Source organism: Panthera leo, chromosome A2 (assembly GCF_018350215.1).
Source record: "Panthera leo isolate Ple1 chromosome A2, P.leo_Ple1_pat1.1, whole genome shotgun sequence".
Taxonomy (NCBI): Eukaryota; Metazoa; Chordata; class Mammalia; order Carnivora; family Felidae; genus Panthera; species Panthera leo.
In genome coordinates this window covers 98,168,848-98,187,426 of record NC_056680.1, presented here as the reverse complement: position 1 = coordinate 98,187,426, position 18,579 = coordinate 98,168,848, and the positions used below count along the sequence as shown (strand labels likewise).

At 41.5% G+C, this 18,579-nt stretch overlaps 1 protein-coding gene across 3 annotated transcripts in view; it reads left to right on the top strand.

The window, feature by feature from the left end:
* SLC25A13 (solute carrier family 25 member 13) overlaps positions 1–18,579 on the top strand; it is a 183,860-nt gene that overhangs the window by 124,372 nt on the left and 40,909 nt on the right. For all 3 annotated transcript variants that reach the window (XM_042918249.1, XM_042918240.1, XM_042918257.1), the window contains 2 exons: positions 5,095–5,147; positions 6,813–6,893. In XM_042918249.1, coding sequence (XP_042774183.1) covers positions 5,095–5,147; positions 6,813–6,893 — 134 coding nt within the window. The remainder of the gene's footprint in view (positions 1–5,094; positions 5,148–6,812; positions 6,894–18,579) is intronic.

Here is an 18,579-nt window from a genome sequence, read left to right as displayed (position 1 = left end):
TAATTTTTCTGCTGAGTTACCCAGATGTCATACATATATGTACTTTCAACTTCAGTGTGATCGTATTGAAGTGCTGTAGCAAGACTGGCTGTTTTGGGCGTTACTGAGCCACGTTCTCCTGCCCCCCCCCCCCCCCCACCAAGTCAAGGAACCAAGAGGGTTATTGAAATTCCCAACTCTGTGACTTGCCATTGTCCCACGGATCATGACCACTTGCGAAGGGCATTTACCCAGGGCTGATGGTGTCAAGGCCCACATCTGTAGTGCCACTCAGATTGCCGTCCACAGCCACCTTTGTTTTCTCATTTAGCCAGGCCAGTTGCCACACGAATGGTACTTACCCAGGACTCCCCATGTGCCAACATCTGGCCCAAGTCTTAGGCATGGATCTGTACTTTGCTTTTATTCTTACTGAGTTGAAGTTATTCATTTGGTGAAACTCAGGGCTTCTAATTCTATTACCTTAACCTCTTAATTACTCTCCAAGTCTTAGCTCTCTGCCTTGATCATCTCTCTTTCGCCCGCCTCTAGAACTTTTTACTTTTTAAACTTTACTCTCTACTTTAAAAGCCACCCCAGGTATCTACAGAATTTGGTGCACTCTTCTTCGCGTGACATGGGAGAGAAGTTGTGGTACAGGGCACCAGGTAGGGTCACCCCCTACAATCAGACCGCCTGGGTTCAACCTGTTCCCCCATCTAACAGATGAGCGACCTTGGGCAGGCTCCTTGCAGTCAGCTTCAGTGTCTGTTGATGGGATAAACATAACTTTGCACTGTTACTCTTTTGACTCGAGTGGATTAAATGTGTTGATTCACAAAAAGCCCATAGAGCAGTGTGTGGAATGTAGTAAGTGCCCCCCAATACAGGCCGTTGTCATCATCCCTACCGCTGCTATTTCTGACCAGCCTTCACTGATCTTGTCCCAACCCTGAATGTGCCACGAACTTGAGATTTGGGGGCCTTTCACTCACAATTCCCTCTGCCTGGCCACGTTGCCCTGCATGCTACCCACATCTCTTTTCTCTGGTAAACCTCTGCCTGTCCTTAAAGATCTAGGTCAGGGACCTCCTCCTCTTTGACGCCATCCTCCCTCCTGTAAGAAACTGGTGTTCTCCAACACATTCACATAGTTCTTTTGATACTCTGGGCTGTGGCACTCACCGCTCTTTTTTAAGGTGGTTTATCTCCTTTTGGGCACACCGAGACACCTAGGGTTCCCTTTTCTTTTAAACTGAGAATCTCTCCTGGGGGCAGCACAGATTTACTATGTCCATCCCAGTTCCTTCCAGTCCCAGGCATGCAAAAGGCACTTGGTAAATGTTTGCTGAACAAATAAATATTTGCTGCCCTATATTTATTCTTAAATACAGGTTTTTTTCTCTTTTGTTTGGTTTTTATTTTTGCTGTTCACGGTGCATTACTAAATTTGTAGTGAGAAAGACAAATCTCAGTAGCTGAAAATGCTGGCTGAAGTGATTGTACCTAACACCGTAGTCATTTGGCTCTGTGGGCTGTTTTTTATTAATCATTTTAAAAGACTGTCACAGGGTAGTTCTACAGACAAGAGATCATCATTTAAATCACAGTGCTTTCAACTCATCCATGGTTTTGGTCTACAATTTAATGATGAGAAAAATACATCTAGAAAGTAAATATTTAACTAAACATTTTGGTCCCTGACCTGAATACAGAGTGACATGGGAATCGTAAATGCTAAGATGTAGTTACAGCAGCTCATCCTGATATTCTACCTGTAGAAATTAACATTGTACTTTTATAACGTAATAACAAAGCCTCTCTTCTCCTATTAGACACATCATATTACTTCATAGGGTATAAGTAAAAGATTCACAAGCGAATGTAGTTTAGAAGGAGAGAACACTGCCTCCTTTGAATAAGAGCACTTGCTTTGCCCGATAGTTCATGTTTTCTGTGCTGCTCTGGGTTATTTAGATTATAAAGAGCAAAGCCCTATTCAAACTGGCGAGAGCAGAGCTCGGGTAAGGGTTTACTTGAGAGAGAAGGAAGGCAGAGCTCTCGCAGTGATCCCAGGGCGGGAATGTCCCTAGAAGCTGGCCTCGGAGGGACCAGAAAATCGTCCAGGCTCCTCCTCTCATCTGCGCACCTTTCGTGGGCTGTGTTCTCTCTCTGGCATTTGCTTCCCATTGTCTCCTCTCTGCCATCTCACTTCCTTTTCTTGTCCTTATTTTCTTAAGGCTTCACTGTGGCGTTAGCACCTGCAGGGCTTCATCATGCCACGTTCCCCACTCCACAGGGCGTCTTCTCAGTTTGTGCCCCTGTGCTAACTGGCTCTTCACCTCTGAGGACTCGGTTATGCTCCTGGGGGAAGATTCCTAACTGGCTAGCTCTACTTCTCTCCCCGCCCCCGCCAGGAATAGAATTTAATGATTCAACACTTAACACATAACACCCAGTGCTCATCCCAACAAGTACCCTCCTTAATGCCCATCACCCAGTCAGCCCATCCCCCTACCCAATTCCCCTCAAGCAATCCTCATTGTATTTAAGAGTCTGTTATTTAAGAGTCTGTTATGGTTTGTCTCCCTCTCTGTTTTTATCTTATTTTTCCTTTCCTTCCCTTCCCCCTATGTTCACCTGTTGTGTTTCTTAAATTTCACATATGAGTGAAATCATATGGTATTTGTCTTTCTCTGACTGATTTATTTTTCTTAGCATAATACCCTCTAGTTTCTTCCATGTTGTTGCAAATGGTTAAGATTTCATTCTTTTGGATTGCTGAGTGATACTCCAATGTATGTATAAACCACATCTTTTTTATCCGTTCATCAGTTGATGGACATTTAGGCTCTTTCCGTACTTTGGCTTCTATAGATAGTTGGCTGGCTCCACTTATGGTACCAGATCACAGGGCCCAGGTTGCTGAACTCAGTGGCTGCATCTATCTTAGGTGTCTTACCCTCGTCCAATCAGCTGTGGTCCTGGGGTGCAGCAGGCTCAAAGAGTGGCTGCCTAGAGAAGACCTTGCAAACTCATAATGAGGATTAAATGAGTTAGTAAAGTGCCTGACACACAATGAACAATTTGTGAACTGTTTTCAAGTTAGTTCCTTTTTTTTTTTTTTAATTTTTTTTTTTTTTAACGTTTATTTATTTTTGAGACAGAGAGAGAGAGAGCATGAACAGGGGAGGGGCAGAGAGAGAGGGAGACACAGAATCAGAAGCAGGCTCCAGGCTCTGAGCCATCAGCCCAGAGCCCATCGCGGGGCTCGAACTTACGGACTGTGAGATCGTGACCTGAGCTGAAGTCGGACGCTTAACCGACTGAGCCACCCAGGCGCCCCAAGTTAGTTCCTTTTAAACAACATTCTCATTAGCATCATCCTCATCACTCAGTTCCACAATGAAATGAGCTTTCTCACATTTTTTGTAAATGATAAGGCTGTTTTATATGTACTTTTTCTAGAACCAGAAGCACAGAAAAACACCTCTTTCTTGTAATGATATCAGCAGAGCAAGAAAATGATGAATGACAACTGTCAGTTGTCCTCATTGCCATGTTGGCATTGGAGATGGGGGGGACCTTGGTGAACTGATGCTCAGACCCTAAAGTGTAGAGCCTTTCCCAGCTGGAGCAGATTGCCATGATGTCGGAAAGAGGTCCAGGGCTGTCAGATGGATGGGTGGATCAATCGATTGATTGCTCTGTCTTTACAATAAGCTCAAATTATCTTTGAAACCCTGCGCTACTCAATAAAACATGTCTGCAGGGTGGATACACACAGCCCTCATGCTAGTAGCAACTTTTGTCCGTGGGCTTAGGAAGAATAGTGTGTGCCAGGCTGGTATCTCAGAAGACTTTGCAAGTGAACCCTTTTATGTCGATGAATTAGAAAATTGTCCTTGATAAACAAAGGCTAGCATCATGAAGCCCCTCTCGAGGACAGCAGTATGACACCGGGAACAATGTATTCTGATCCTCAGGGATAGCTTGCTGCGTGTTTCCAAGAAAAGGCATATGCCTTTGATTTTATTTTCTTAGAAAGAACAAATGAAAATAATAATATTTTTTAGTTTACCTATATAGGTCTGCTCCTGCTCTAAGTTCCTTTCCTGGAAGCGGCCGTAACCTCTCCCTTATGCTCTGATTCGTAATTCCCACTCAGCCTACATGTTTAAAACTGAACTCTTCACTTCTCACCCCTTCATCTCTACCCAGGTATTCATGTCAAACCCACTTTTTCTTTTGCTGTCTCCTCTCCTGACCCACACACGCACGTGCACACACCCGCGCATGCATGCACCCACACCCACACCCATTAGTATGTCCTGTCTTTTTTCCACCCACCAGCAAGAATTGGTCTTTTTAAAAATATGAATTAGCATATCACTCTCCTGATTGAAGCTTGTAATTACTTTTCATTGAACTTAGAATATTATCAAACTCAGGACCCTGGCCTACCATGTGGTGGTAGCATCTGGCCCCGACCTGTGTCATGCCTCACTCCTGCTTTGTACGAGGCGGCTCACCAAGGTTCACCCTCATTTTTGAGCACACCAGGCTTGTTCCTACTCTGCTTTCTTTGCCTTATCTGTTCCCCTTCCAGAAATGCATTTTTCCCTAGTTGTCACGTGTTCGGAAAAGCCTCTCCCTTGCTTCCGTCTGAGGCTGGTCTGAGCAAGAACCTTGTTTTGTGCTTGTTGCTAAGTGAATGAATGGCTAAACTGTGGGCCTTTGGGGGTAGGAGGGATGAGAAGAGTGTTAGAAAAAATAATCTATTCACTACAGTGCACTTATTTCACTTACTTCAGAGGCAGAAGGGAAAAGAACAAACTTACGGAATAATGAGATTTCCTGTGTCACTAATACTGTTGACTTACTCAACATGCAAACGACCCAGAATATGAGAGGGAATTTGCTTGGGCCTGATGTGGCTCTGAGACACATTAGTACTTACACATACCATTCCGAGTATTCTCGTTAAAAGGAATAGCAGAAAATCGCCGCAAAGATTGCCCCAGTTTTTAGATGGCGATCCCCTCTTTAGAGCTGTTGATTTGTTTAGTTAACAGTAATTTATTTAACATACTTCTACTTTTTGTTGTTTTTTAGGTCTGTTGCCACAGTTATTGGGAGTTGCCCCAGAGAAGGCCATAAAACTTACAGTAAGTCTTTTGAGTTGATGCTTCTGAGGAAGGGAGTTTGCATACACGCAGGAGTCCAGCAGATAGTCTCATGGGAAATAGTGGGTTTGTGTTTCCTCAGAGGCGCTGGCTAATCTCAACCGAGGCCCTCGTGACACCCAGCTTCTTGCTGTCCTCCACTGAACACCGAACATCCACACATGTGATGTTGTATTTGAACAAAACTTACAGCGGCTGCTACCACCACTACCGCCACCGCCACAGCGGCAGAGGGGGCAGCACTTGCCGCTAACTTTGCCTCGAGACCGACCATATGAGGCACAACACATATGATCTGCTAGTGTTTAATCTCAAGCAAAGTGTGACCCAGAGGTTAGATAAGGAAAGTGTGGTCCACGGGGTTTAAGTGTTTACCTGTGTTCACACAATTCATGAGTGGGAAGATTAGAATTCGAAACCAGATTTTTCTGACTCTGAAGTTCAATTACATGTGCTGTTTATAGAATTCATGTTTTGGGTATATTCTCTGAGCATCTGCTGGGCCACATGTTCAGGAGTCTGAGTTCTAGTTGAAGTTGATCCTTTATCCACTGCCAGGCTCTCGTGTAACAGACGGGCGATTTTCAGGAAGTTTGTGGAATGGGTGGATCCTGCCTTTCTATCACGAAGGTCATAAAGCCCCAGGAAGTTCAACTCTACTTTTAGACTGGGCTCTGTAGCCATGGTGCCTGAGATTTTTTTACTGTGTTACTGCGTGACCTTGGGACACCTAATCTTCTCTGGCTTGTAGCTTCCAAAACCATGATTGATTTTTAAAATTGCTTGTAGTACATACCAATTTGAGTAGATGATACTTAATTAATTAATGTTACTGATGTTGAGAATCCCTAGATACTGAATTTCTATTAAGCTGAAAATTCTGCTTATTCAACTTTGTCTCAGTAATAAGTTTTGTTTTAGATTAAATTTTGTTAGAAGACTTGAAAGTGATTTTTAATCAAACTCTGTGAAATAGTTTTTAACTTCTAAATCATATGGTTTTATTTTGTTCCTCATGTCAGTATGTCTCTCTTATGCTCTTGTGGTTGCCAGACATATTTACATTTTAGGCTTATAAGCCATCTCTTTTTCCTTTTCCTTTTCCTTTTCCTTTTCCTTTTCCTTTTTCCTTTTCCTTTTCCTTTTCCTTTTCCTTTTCCTTCTCCTTCTCCTTCTCCTTCTCCTTCTCCTTCTCCCTCTCCCTCTCCTTCTCCCTCTCCTTCTCCCTCTCCTTCTCCTTCTCCTTCCCTTCCCTTCCCTTTTTTCTTTTCTTTTCTTAACATTTTATTTTTAAGTAATCTCTTACTTAAAGAGTAATTTCCACCCCAATGTGGGGGTGGAACTCACAACCCTGAGATCAGGAGTCACGTGCTCCACCGACTGAGCCAGCCAGGTTCCCCTGGCCATCTCTCTTTCAGTTTCTTTCTCCCTGAAACATCTGGAAGATACATAGATAGATAGACAGACAGAAGACAAACTACATATGTAGTTGAGGGTACTTCTCAAACTCTTACAATTCTTAATTTACTCAGTTTATGATTACTTCAGTATACTTAGAAAAAGAACATACTTACAGTTGTATATTTATGTGTGTTTAATGCCTTTCTTTATGTTTTTCATCATCTTCCATAAATATTTTTCTTTAAGGTGAATGATTTTGTGAGGGATAAATTTATGCACAAAGATGGTTCGGTCCCACTTGCAGCAGAAATCCTTGCTGGAGGCTGTGTAAGTACCTTTTACAGAACTCTGTGTTTGAAAAGATTATTGCACATGTATATCCCCACCATGGTAACCTAACATGGACTAAGGCTTCTGTTCAACCACAGATCCTGTGCAAGGGCAGAGCCTTCTAGGGCACGGACAACCATTCCTGAGATGGAAGGGTAAACGTTCCTGATCTTATTGCCTGTTAAGTCATGCCTGTTAAATCCATCATTGCTTTTGGTTGGTTCTGCAGTAGAGGTCATTTGTGGCAGAAGTGTTTGGCCTTTAAAAAAATCTTTGCTAACCTTTTTCTGAAGTTAATTTGTAGCACGTTCTTTCCTCATGGCACCCTCTGCTGGGTCAGGCACTTAAATTTGTCGTTTGGAGTCAGCAGCCATAGCTCTGTGCTTTGCTTTACCTTACAATACCAGCGACTCCTCAAGCTTCTCTGTGCTTCTGGAAAAAGGACACTGGAAAAAAACTGGCTGACTGTTCCGCATTGTCCAAACTGCTTGGAATGAGTATTTCTTTATATGAATGAACAACCTGCATCTTGTTCTTAAGCTCTGCAAAACATGATGTCTTGTTTTATCTCATGTACAGGTTTGTTCATGTGAATGCAAATACTTTAAGTAAATTAAACTCTTCTACAAAGACTGGCACTATTTAAAGATAAGGTTGGTTAAGTAAACAGACTTTGATCACTAGGGCAATACAATATCGGTATATTTTCCATCTAAACCTATGTTTCTTGTGAGAAAGATGAGGTCACTTACTTTTTTTAATTAGCTTGTTCTCTGCAGGGAGTGGTACTCACAAAATAATCTTTTCTTGAAAATCATTGCGTTTAGATGGCAATGGCATCTAAAGGGCAAACACCTGAGAATATTGAACCTTTGTTTGGAAAGGGCTTATTGTCCTCACATTGAATGGGGGTTCCTTGAATGCAGCAGGAACTAAGAAGTCCTAGTCCTGGTAGTTCTTAAGAATTAGGTGGAATTTGGCTAGTGCCTGACTCTCTTTCTGTTTGATCACTGACCTGTCATAGACGGCCAAGTAGGATCCCCTTGTCCTGTAACTTTAGGAGCATTCAGGATGGAAAAAGGGAGGCTTTAATGTCCTAAATAAAAAGAGCACACAATAATAATCAAAAAGAATATCATTAGAAGGTGTAACAGCTACTCTTCCTGGTAAGCAGTCTTCATTTGAAACAACCATAGTGTTCATTTGAGTAACTAGATTTTCTCATTGCAAAGTGGCATGGCCACAGTCTGTCTGGCCTGGCCTCCAGGCTGGCGCACGGGACTTGAGCTAACAGGGTGTTTCTGTAAGTCACATGGGTTTGCTTTTCTGAAAAAGTCAGGTTTTAAACCTGCTTGAAAAGACATGATTGTACATCTCTGTAAGAATTTAAAATGTGAAATTAATTATGTGAAACTCCTCGAGATTTTGGCAATAATCTGGAGGTTTATTTTCTTTTTAATGAAAACATTTTGCCTGCACCCGGGCCTGGGTGCCGGGGAGATGGGTTGTGGCGCGTCCTGTCTGCCGTAGGTGGTCTTGTTCTCTTGTCTGTGGTCGCCCGTTTTAAACCCAAAGCACAGATTGGCATCAGAAGTAGATGCCTTGTCATTGTAAAGAGGCGTAGCCCTTCTTCAAACCTGATCTAAACACGGGCTTAAAACTGGAGCCACTTGGGCTTTGCAGCTACTTAAACTATCTGTGAAAGGAGGTCTGCCGTCCTTCATCTCAAAGGCTGGTAGACAGCAGGGTCCTCGATGTTTCAAGTCTCCCGTGTTGCTCCCGCCACCAACGCTGCTTTAAGATGAGAGAGTTTATTTTTCGAGTGAGCAATCCTGTAGGTAGCAAACAATCCAGACCCTTCAGATCTCTGAACAGTGGGACGGATGATCCCATCTTCAGTGTGTTTTTAAAGCAGCTGCACCTTCCCTTGCCAGCTGCGACAGCATTTTCCCATCCTTGGAGCCAGACACACACCTTAGAGAGTCCTGTGAGCTCCAAAGCCTCGTCTCTCCGCCTGGGAATACAAAGGGCTTTGAAAGCTTGGGTCACGTGGCCAGTCCCCCTTCTTAGTTCACCCGAGCATGCCAGGCAGTGACTTCTGAGTCCCCGGGGAGCTCCCCTTGCTTCGTTATTACTGAGAATTAGTACACATGGCTGACTTTTCACTTGTAACTGAAGCTGCTCATTTCTTTGAAGAAAGCCTTTTCTGTTTTATTGTCTGTTTTCTGCAAAAACAGGGAAAATCCGTCAGGAGGCCTTTGTCTCGTTACCTTCATAGCACTTAGCAAAGCTAATAGTCTGTTTTATTATATTGTTTCAGAAAAACAACCACAATGATAGTAAATTTGGAGGAAGTTTTTGGAAGAAAAAGGGAATAAAATTAATACCCTTTATTAATTTATTTTTGAAATAGTAGAATCTCTAACTGAAGAGATAAATCTTCGGTGTCACTGATGTGGATAAAAGGGTTAAATCTGACTCAATTTTTAATGTCATTGTTTGCACTGAGATTAGATTTCAGTTAAAATTTGATTTCAGTTTTCTGAGCATTTCTGTAGATTCACACTTAACAGTAGTGGTATGTTCAGCACAGTTCAAGACAAAACGAAATGCTGAGCCTGGGGTTTGCAAACTCTGAGTCTGAAAAGTTCTTTGTGGTTTCTGTTTTCTCCATACCTTGGTTTTCTACAGGCTGGTAGTTGTAGGAGTTTTGATAGAGACCCAGATCCTCAGGCATCCCTGCACAAGTATATACCTTCTGTTTCTTTCCATCTTTCCCCTTCTCGGGTCAGGAGCTCAGCCCCTGTAGGGGGACATGATTGGGGGTCACTGTCAGTGATGGTGGGGCTCACAGTAAATTTGGCAAAGGGAAAGGGGTCTGTCACTACCCATTTCCAAGTAGATTCCCAGTGACTTTGGAAACATACTATCTCTCACCACGTTGTTGTTATTACTGTGTTGCTGCTTAGAAATAACACAGGTAATGCCATCTGTCTGGAAGCATCCGTCCTTAACATAATAATTGTGTGTTGACTGTCTTCTCTGCATCCAGTGAAATAAGAGGATTGAAATCCTGAGAGGTCTGGGATCTTCAATTCTTGATCCTTCGATCTTAACAAGTCTTCAGATAAGGAAATGCAAGTGGTGCCATTACTGTTTTCAAGGACAATATAAAAGTGATGATTAACTTATTTGGCAGGAAAATAAATCTCCATTGAAATAAAAAGAAATGAAATAATATTCACCAGGAAAAAAAAATGTCAAAGGATGAACCTCTCTCTTTTAAAGCTCATAGTCAGTAAAACTTACTTGCATACCAATAGAAAATAATAGCATTCTGTAACAATTTTTAAGGAGACAAGTAAACATGCTTTTTGAACAATGGTGCTTTGACGATGGGTCCACAGTAGTCTCTTCCTGTTGAGATCCATACACATAAACACACAGATGCTGATTGGTATGTATGTGTGTGTGTGTAATATATCCAATGCTTATGGAAGTTTATATTCATTTCAAGTGACAGAATTGATGTGCTCACATCACTGGTTTTGAAAGGGATTGGTGAGATTATGACCACTGATGAAAACATGGCATGAAGAGCAATCTTAATTGCAGTCTCCTACAATATGACCCTGACGTTGTTGCCTGTATTCCCATTGTTACCGGTGATTCCTGTATGCTTATTTTTATGCCTGTATAGCAGTGTATCAGAGACCATTTTTTGAGGCAAGTTTTTATCATTCATCTTTTTTACATGACATTCAGCCTCAGTTAATCCTCACTGTTTAAAAAACAAAAAGAGGGGCGCCTGGGTGGCTCAGTTAGTTGAGCGTCTGGCTTCGGCTCAGGTCATGAGCTCACAGTTTGTGAGTTCGAGCCCCGCGTCGCGCTCTGTGCTGACAGCTCGGAGCCTGGAGCCTGTTTTGGAATCTGTGTCTCCCTCTCTCTCTGCTCCTCCCCCGCTCATGCTCTGTCTCTCTCTCTCTCTCTCTCTCAAAAATAAATAAACATTAAAAAAAAATTAAAAAAAAAAAAACCGATACAAGGCACACCGATGTGCCTACCACTTAACATAAGATGTCAAATGTAACACATGCAACTGGAGGCCCTCCCGTATCTGACACAATAGGTTTTCCCTCTTCCGTCTCCCAAGAGATAACCCTATCCTGAAATTGGTGATTTTCATTTCCATGCATGTCTTTATACTTTTTATAAGTGTAAACTTGAGCAGCATAAATATTTGCTTTTGGAGGCTTCATTCTGACTCCGTGCTACAGGAGCAACTCATGATTCTTAGGTTGATGCTGTTGCATTTTTCCCACTAGCGCAACTCCTATGCTTTGCTCGCAAGAAAAGAATATATTGTAAATGGGAATATTCTATTCAAATGTTGTCATGTGGCATACAGTGAGTATGCCTGTTACAGATGTGTGGATTTACATGATTTTATACAGCTATGATTGGAACAGTGTATTTATTTAACCAATTTTTTGTAACTTGGAGTTTCTTCCCTAAAGTCCTTTCTTCAGTCTCACCATTTAAACTGCTGCCGAACACTAAGTAGGTTTAAAATGATAACCCTCCCCACTGCCAGCGCACATGCTCCCTGTCTGCCTTACTGCCCTCACTTCTTGCCTCCTTCCTAGTGGGAATCATATTAGTGTTCTTGAGGAGGACAGGCGTTCTGGTTATCTATTGCTGTATAACAGGTCATCCTGAAAATTTATTTATTTATTTATTTATTTATTTATTTTTTTAACGTTTTATTTATTTTTGAGACAGGGAGAGACAGAGCATGAACAGGGGAGGGTCAGAGAGAGGGAGACACAGAATCTGAAACAGGCTCCAGGCTCTGAGCTGTCAGCACAGAGCCAGACGTGGGGCTCGAACTCACAGACCGCGAGATCATGACCTGAGCCGAAGTCGGCCGCTTAACCAACTGAGCCACCTAGGCGCCCCCCTGAAACTTATTTTATTGTCGCACATTTGTGTGGGTTGACTGGGTTCAGCTGGGTGCTTCTCATTTGTGATCTCCATGTGATTATAGGCAGATAGCAGCTGGGGCTGCAGTCATCTGAAGGCTTGACTGGGATGGATGTCCAAGATGGCTCCCACTTGTGGCTGGTAATGATGCCAGCGAGGCTGTTGTCCAGAGCACCTCGTGTGGCTTCTCTGGGTAGCTTTGGCTTTTCAAACCTTGACAGCTTGATTCTAAGCAAATGCTTCCCCAAAGTAGGCATGCTAAGAATCCTGGGCAGAAGCTGCAAGACTTCTTAGGACCATCTGATTTTGAATGTCACCTCTGCTCTCTTCTCTTTGTCAAACAAACCACTTACACCAAGGTTCAAGAAGAGAGAAATCAGATTCTATCTTTCAATGAGAGTAACGGTAAAGAATCTTTAAACTATCTTTGGAGGGTTCAATAGGCAGTATTGTAGGACGAGAACATCCTCATTGTCCCCTACTTGATGACGATTTTATAGTTAATCCCACGCCTTCTCTGAGGATCTGTTGCTGATTCTAGAACCCATTCCTGCTCCAGATTGCTCTTGATTGCAGGGGCAGAAACTCACTAAAGTAGCAATAGCTGAGTGAAGGTTTACCTTGAGGGTGTACATGACATTAAAGGCTCTTGAGAATTGAGGCAGCCCCGGGAACTGGCTGCTTCCTGCATTTTCTCCTGTTGGCCATCTTGGTTTTTCTCACAGTGACTTTGCATCTCTCTGCACATTTCTTTAAAGACTGTTTTTTTCAAAGCAGTTTTATGTTCACAGAATTGGAGAAAAATATAGAGATTTCCCAAATACCTCCTACCCCTACACATGCATAAAGTCACCACTATCAACATCCCTCACCAGAGTGGTATGTTTGTTACAATTGATGAACCTACATTGACACATCATTACCATTCAAAATCCATACTTTACCTTAGGGTTCATTTGTGGTGTTATATGTTCAATGTGCTTGGACAAATATATAATGAAATACATGTATCATGTTAATAATCACACAGAGTATTTTTCCTGCCCTAAAATCCTCTGTGCTCTGCCTATCTCTCCCCTTTGCTTCCACCCCTAGCAACCATTGACCTTTTTTACTGTCTTCATAGTTTTCCCTTTTCCAGAATGTCCTGTAGTTGGAATCATGTAATTTGTAGCCTTTCCAGATTATCTTCTTTACTAGTGATATGCATTTGAGGTTTATCCATGTCTTTCATGGCTTGATGGCTCATTTCTGTTTATACTCAGTAATATTCCTTTGCCAGATGTACCAGCAGTTTATTAATTCTCCTACTGAAGAACATCTTAGTTTCTTCCAAGTCTCAGCAGTTATAAATAAAACTGCTGTAAACATCCTGGTGCAGGTTTTTGTTGAAAATGTAAGTTTTCAACTCCTTTGAGTAAATATGGAGTACAGTTGTAGGATCTTACATTAAGAGTATGTTTTTGGGGCGCCTGGGTGGCGCAGTCGGTTAAGCGTCCGACTTCAGCCAGGTCACGATCTCGCGGTCCGTGAGTTCGAGCCCCGCGTCAGGCTCTGGGCTGATGGCTCGGAGCCTGGAGCCTGTTTCCGATTCTGTGTCTCCCTCTCTCTCTGCCCCTCCCCCGTTCATGCTCTGTCTCTCTCTGTCCCAAAAATAAATAAATAAAAAAAAAAAAAAAAAAAAGAGTATGTTTAGTTTTATAAACAAACGAAAAAGTATGTTTTGTTGTATAAGAAATTCTCCAAACTGTCTTCCATATGGCTGTACTATTTTGCATTTCCACCAGCAACAAATGAGAGTTCCTGTTGCTCCACATCCTTGCCAGCATTTGTCATCATCAATGTTCCACATAACCTTTTTTATTTTTAGAGAGAGAGCGCGTGAGTCGAGGAGAGTGGTGAGGAGTGGACGGAGGGAGAGAGAGAATCCCAGGCAGGCTCCAGGCTCAGCACAAAGCCCGACACAGGACTCGATCCCACGATCCTGGGATCATGACTTGAGCCAAAACCAAGAGTTGGACACCCAACCAACCAAGTCACCTAGGCGCCCCTCCCCCTTTTTTCCCTTTTCTGCATAGCTGTTTATTTTGTTTATTATGTTTTATTTTGTTCCTGATGGTGTTGACTTCAAGAATTCTCTTCATGTCCTTGCTGGCCATCTTGCCTCTCTCCCTAACAAATGACTTTCAGCTTCTTTTCATCCTCAGCCCCAGCTAATTAGTGCAAGTAGCTCAATTTTGTTTCGTTTTGTTTTTCATTTAATTATTAGAGGGGGAATTTGATTGGCAAGCATCAGCTTCGTGTGTCAGGCTCTAGATCAGCCTTGAGTCATGACCCCACTCAAATATTAATAACTTTGCTAAACAAAATCATTTGTTTCAACCATCTTTAAATGCATTCAAGCACTTCTTGTACTTTTATTTTGGTTTTAGCTTGAATTCTGTATGGATCCTTTGAATAATAGTGTATGTACTTTTGTCATAAAGTATACCCAAAGGCATATTCTTTATGACTGAGTTTGAAATCCCTTGAGGTTTTAGACCAAATCATATCAGACCAAGGAGAAAAGTTCCTCATGGAGTGAACACATAGCTCTGATAATCAGCTTATGAGTTGGATATCCTGAAGTGGATTTAAGTCCTACTTCTGTGATCTTTCTCTTCTCAGGGTTTTATGTGAAGATGTGGTCTCACAATGTAGTTTTCTTAAGGCAGACTTTTTATGTGTGATGGGTCTTTGCACATCTCCTACTTATAAATACAGAATGACGTAAGGCTCAGTCATTAAGTTCAACTTCTGTGAGGTTGCTCCTGTGTGACATGTCAAGTAACCAAGATTTATTATGATTTATATTGAGGCTGTGGAAATAAGGTTATTATTTTTTTAATACTTGCCTATTTATTTGTTTATTTTTAGTTTATTTATTTTGAGAGAGCTTGAGCAGGGGAGGGGGAGAGAGAGAATCTGAAGCAGGCTACACACTGTCAGTGTAGAGCCCAACGTGGTGTTCAAACTCATGAACTGTGAGATCATGACCTGAGCTGAAATTAGGAGTCAGACACTTAACTGACTGAGCCATCCAGGTGCCCCACTGGTTGCATCTTTATAGTTCACTTATAGTTTAATGAAAATCTAATGGTTAGTTAGTTCATTTTCAGATTTTGGTTAGTCAGTTCGTTTTTGTTATTGTTTGGAATGTTCTCTGGGAGGTTTTTTGGCATACCCCAAAATGTATGCCCATATTGTAAGTTTTCTTTCCTTCCTCCCTCCCTCCTTCATTCATCAATGGCAATTTCTATTTTAATAGATGACTTTCAACAAGATTGAAGTGAACGAAATTATTTTTGTTTTCATAAGCTTTACATTATCTACATTGCTTTTCATTCATTTCCATATATTTACAAACTTAAAATTGTACCAAACACATATTTTAATCAAGATCATATCATAAACATTTTCTATATATCAACATATATTGTGCCTTTTAATTATGAAAAAATAGCCATATTAAAGCTAAGGTAGAAAACAAAGCAAAAGAAACTGGCCATAATTCAATTCTGATATTGTAAATTGTCTTAATTTGTGCATATGCTTTATCCCTCTCCTTCCACTGTGTTGACTCCAAGGCTTAGAGACTGTATCAGGTATTATGTATGACCTGTTATGTTTGTCATGTATGGTCTGGCTTTGCCACTTAAGGAGCTCTTCCTTTATGGCCTTGTGCTGTCAGCTAATTGCACTCTGGGGATCATGGGTAAATGTTGCCTGAAATAAGACATCTATAAATGCTGAGGACAGGGCCTACATCAAACTATTATACCTGCCCCTAGCATTGTGTCTGATATATGGGAGAGGCTTTAAAATACTTACTGAATGAATAAATGCTTGACTAGAAGGTCTTGAGAGGGCAGTAAACATAAGGCAGTTATTTGATATACTGAGTTGCTATTAACGTAGATAGGAACAGTCATTGAAGGAGCAGTAACTATAGGAATCAGAGTATGAAGGAATTGATGGACTTTAGGGAATAGCAGTAACACGCCTACATATGTAAATATCTAGGATGTTTCCTAAGAAATGTTTTCCATGATAACTTGGTAAGGGAACCAACCTTTAAAAAACTTCAACTTCTGTTTATTTGGCTTCATTCCAACCCCCATCTTTATACAGAACCTCAGGAACAGGATGAATATAAAACACTTGGGGCATTTGATAGAGTTTATGTATTATTACTTATGTTAGTAGAAAAGATTTTATTGAATGGTTAACATGTGAAATTATCATGTCAGAATCATGAAGGAGTCATACAAAAGAGTGGCTTTAAAAACAAAAGAGACTAACAATGAGATTCCACTACCCATCTATTAGAATGGCTGAAATCTGGAACACTGACAATATCAAATGCTGTGGAGCAAGAGGAATTCTTATTTATTGCTGGTAGTAATGCCAAATGGTACAGCCACTTCAGAACATAGTTTGGAGATTTCTTACAAAACTGAACTTACTGTAGATCCAGCAATTGCACTCCTTGGTATTTACCCAAAGAAGTTGAAAACATATTTTCAACAAAAACCTGCACAAAGATGCTTATAGCAGCTTTATTCATAGCTGCCAACACTTGGAAGAAACCAAGATGTCCTTCAGTAGGTGAAGGGATAAATAAACTGTGGTACATCCAGACAAAGGAATATTATTGAATCTAAATAGAAATTAGTTACTGAGCCATGAAAAAACTTGGAAGAACCTTAAGTGTATGTTACTAAGTGAAAGAAGCCAATCTGGAAAGGCTACATACTATGTGATTCCAACATAGAATCCAGAATAGAACATTCTGGAAAAGACCAAAACTGTGGAGACAGTAAAAAGATCAATTGTTGCTAGGGGTGGAGGAGAAGGGGGGAAATGAATAGGCAGAGCACAGAGGATTTTTAAGGCAGTGAAAATACTCCGTGTGATACTTTCATGATGGATCTGTGTCATTATACATTTTTCCAAACATACAGAATGTACCAAGAATGAACCCTAAGGTAAACTATGGGCTTTGGATGATTATGTGTCAGTGTGGATTCATCAATTATAAATGTAGCACTCTGGTAGGGGGAGTTGATAATGGGGAGGCTATGCATGTGGCGGGGTGGGGGGGTGGCGAGGGTATAAGGGAAATCTGAACCTCTCTCTCCATTTTTTTGTAAGCCTGAAACAACTCTAAAAAAAAGTAAAAGAGTCAATAAGTAGCAAAAAATGTTAGCTATGGCAATATCTAAGTTTGGAGGTTTCTGAGAAGCCCATCAGGCAGCTCTATCACAGTTTGACCAGAAAGTCCTCTGGGGGTGGGACTAAGGGACTGGGTTTGATGGGAATTCTGCTGCCTGTCTGCTTCTAGGAAGAGCCCTTTCTCCAGATTTCTGCTTGACTTGGAGCAAAAATAAAAGAGCTATTGGATGGCACTAAGGGCCCATCAGGATGGCCTCCCTAGCTAAGAGCTCCCCTTTGGTGGCTCAGAAATGTCATCTCATTAGGGGAAAGTCCAACTGGTGAGAGACCCTGAGCCAGCCTGATGTCTCTTTTCTGTTTTCTCCCATCTGTGGCAGAGCCTGAGCCTGGTTTGACTCAAAACAGTTCAAACCCCAGGCCATCCTTCTGGTTGTCTAATAAATAGGGGAGGGGTTTGTTATGATGTGAAAATACGAAGAAAGATTGGGTCACAGCTTTTGTATGCTTTAGACACTGAAGGTCTGTAAATCATTAAATGATTCTGGTAGTAGCAGTCAAAATAGACATGTATCACAGCCAGAGCCCAAATGTGAACATATTTGACAGATCTGTAACTTCATTGCTTTTTAATGTCAGTCAAACAGATTCCACTTTGGTTTCTTAGCCAGGCTTCCATACGCCTATTAAAACCCGATGAAGTTGAAAATATGAAACTTAATATTTGTAAAACATGTAAACAGCATAGCCTTTTTCCACCGTGCCATGTAGTTAAGAAATTAAGAGTAGGGAGATTTCAATTTGGTATCTCTCGAAAACAATTACATGGTGACGATCTATTCTCTTTTAAAGTTTCTTAATAGTCCAGTTACAGATTTTTTTACTTAAGAGCTTAATTTACACACCCAGTCAGGAGACAATCCTGTTTTGTTTCATGTTTAGAGGTGTGCAATTAGACAGTCAAATTGGTTCGCTAGGGCTGCCATGACCAAATGCCACAGACTGCATGGCTTCAATAATAGAAGTTTATTTTCTTGCACTTATGAAAGCCAGAAGTCCTGGATCAAGGTGTCTGCGGGTTTGGTTTTTTTCCAAGTCTCTGTTCTTTGCTTGCAGATGGCCATCTTCTTGCTGTGTCTTCCCATGCCATCCTTCGGTCTGCATGTTGCCTGTGTTCTAATCACCTTTAAAGACTCCAGTCTTATGGAACCAGGGCCCACCCGTATCATTTTACCTTAATCACCTCTCTGAAGGCCCTGTTTCCAAATACAGTCACATTCTGAGGTATAGGATTAGGTCTTCAACACACAATTTTGGAGGGACCCAATTTAGCCTGTAACACTAAGGGTTAGGCTAAAGGTTCTTTTCTCAACTTGCAGTGAGGACTGAACTTCCTGACTGTACAAAGTGATAACCTCTCCTGTGATGGCACTGGGCACTGGATCCAATACTTTCCTTTCAGAGCAAGTTAGAGGGTGCGGGGCCTCTT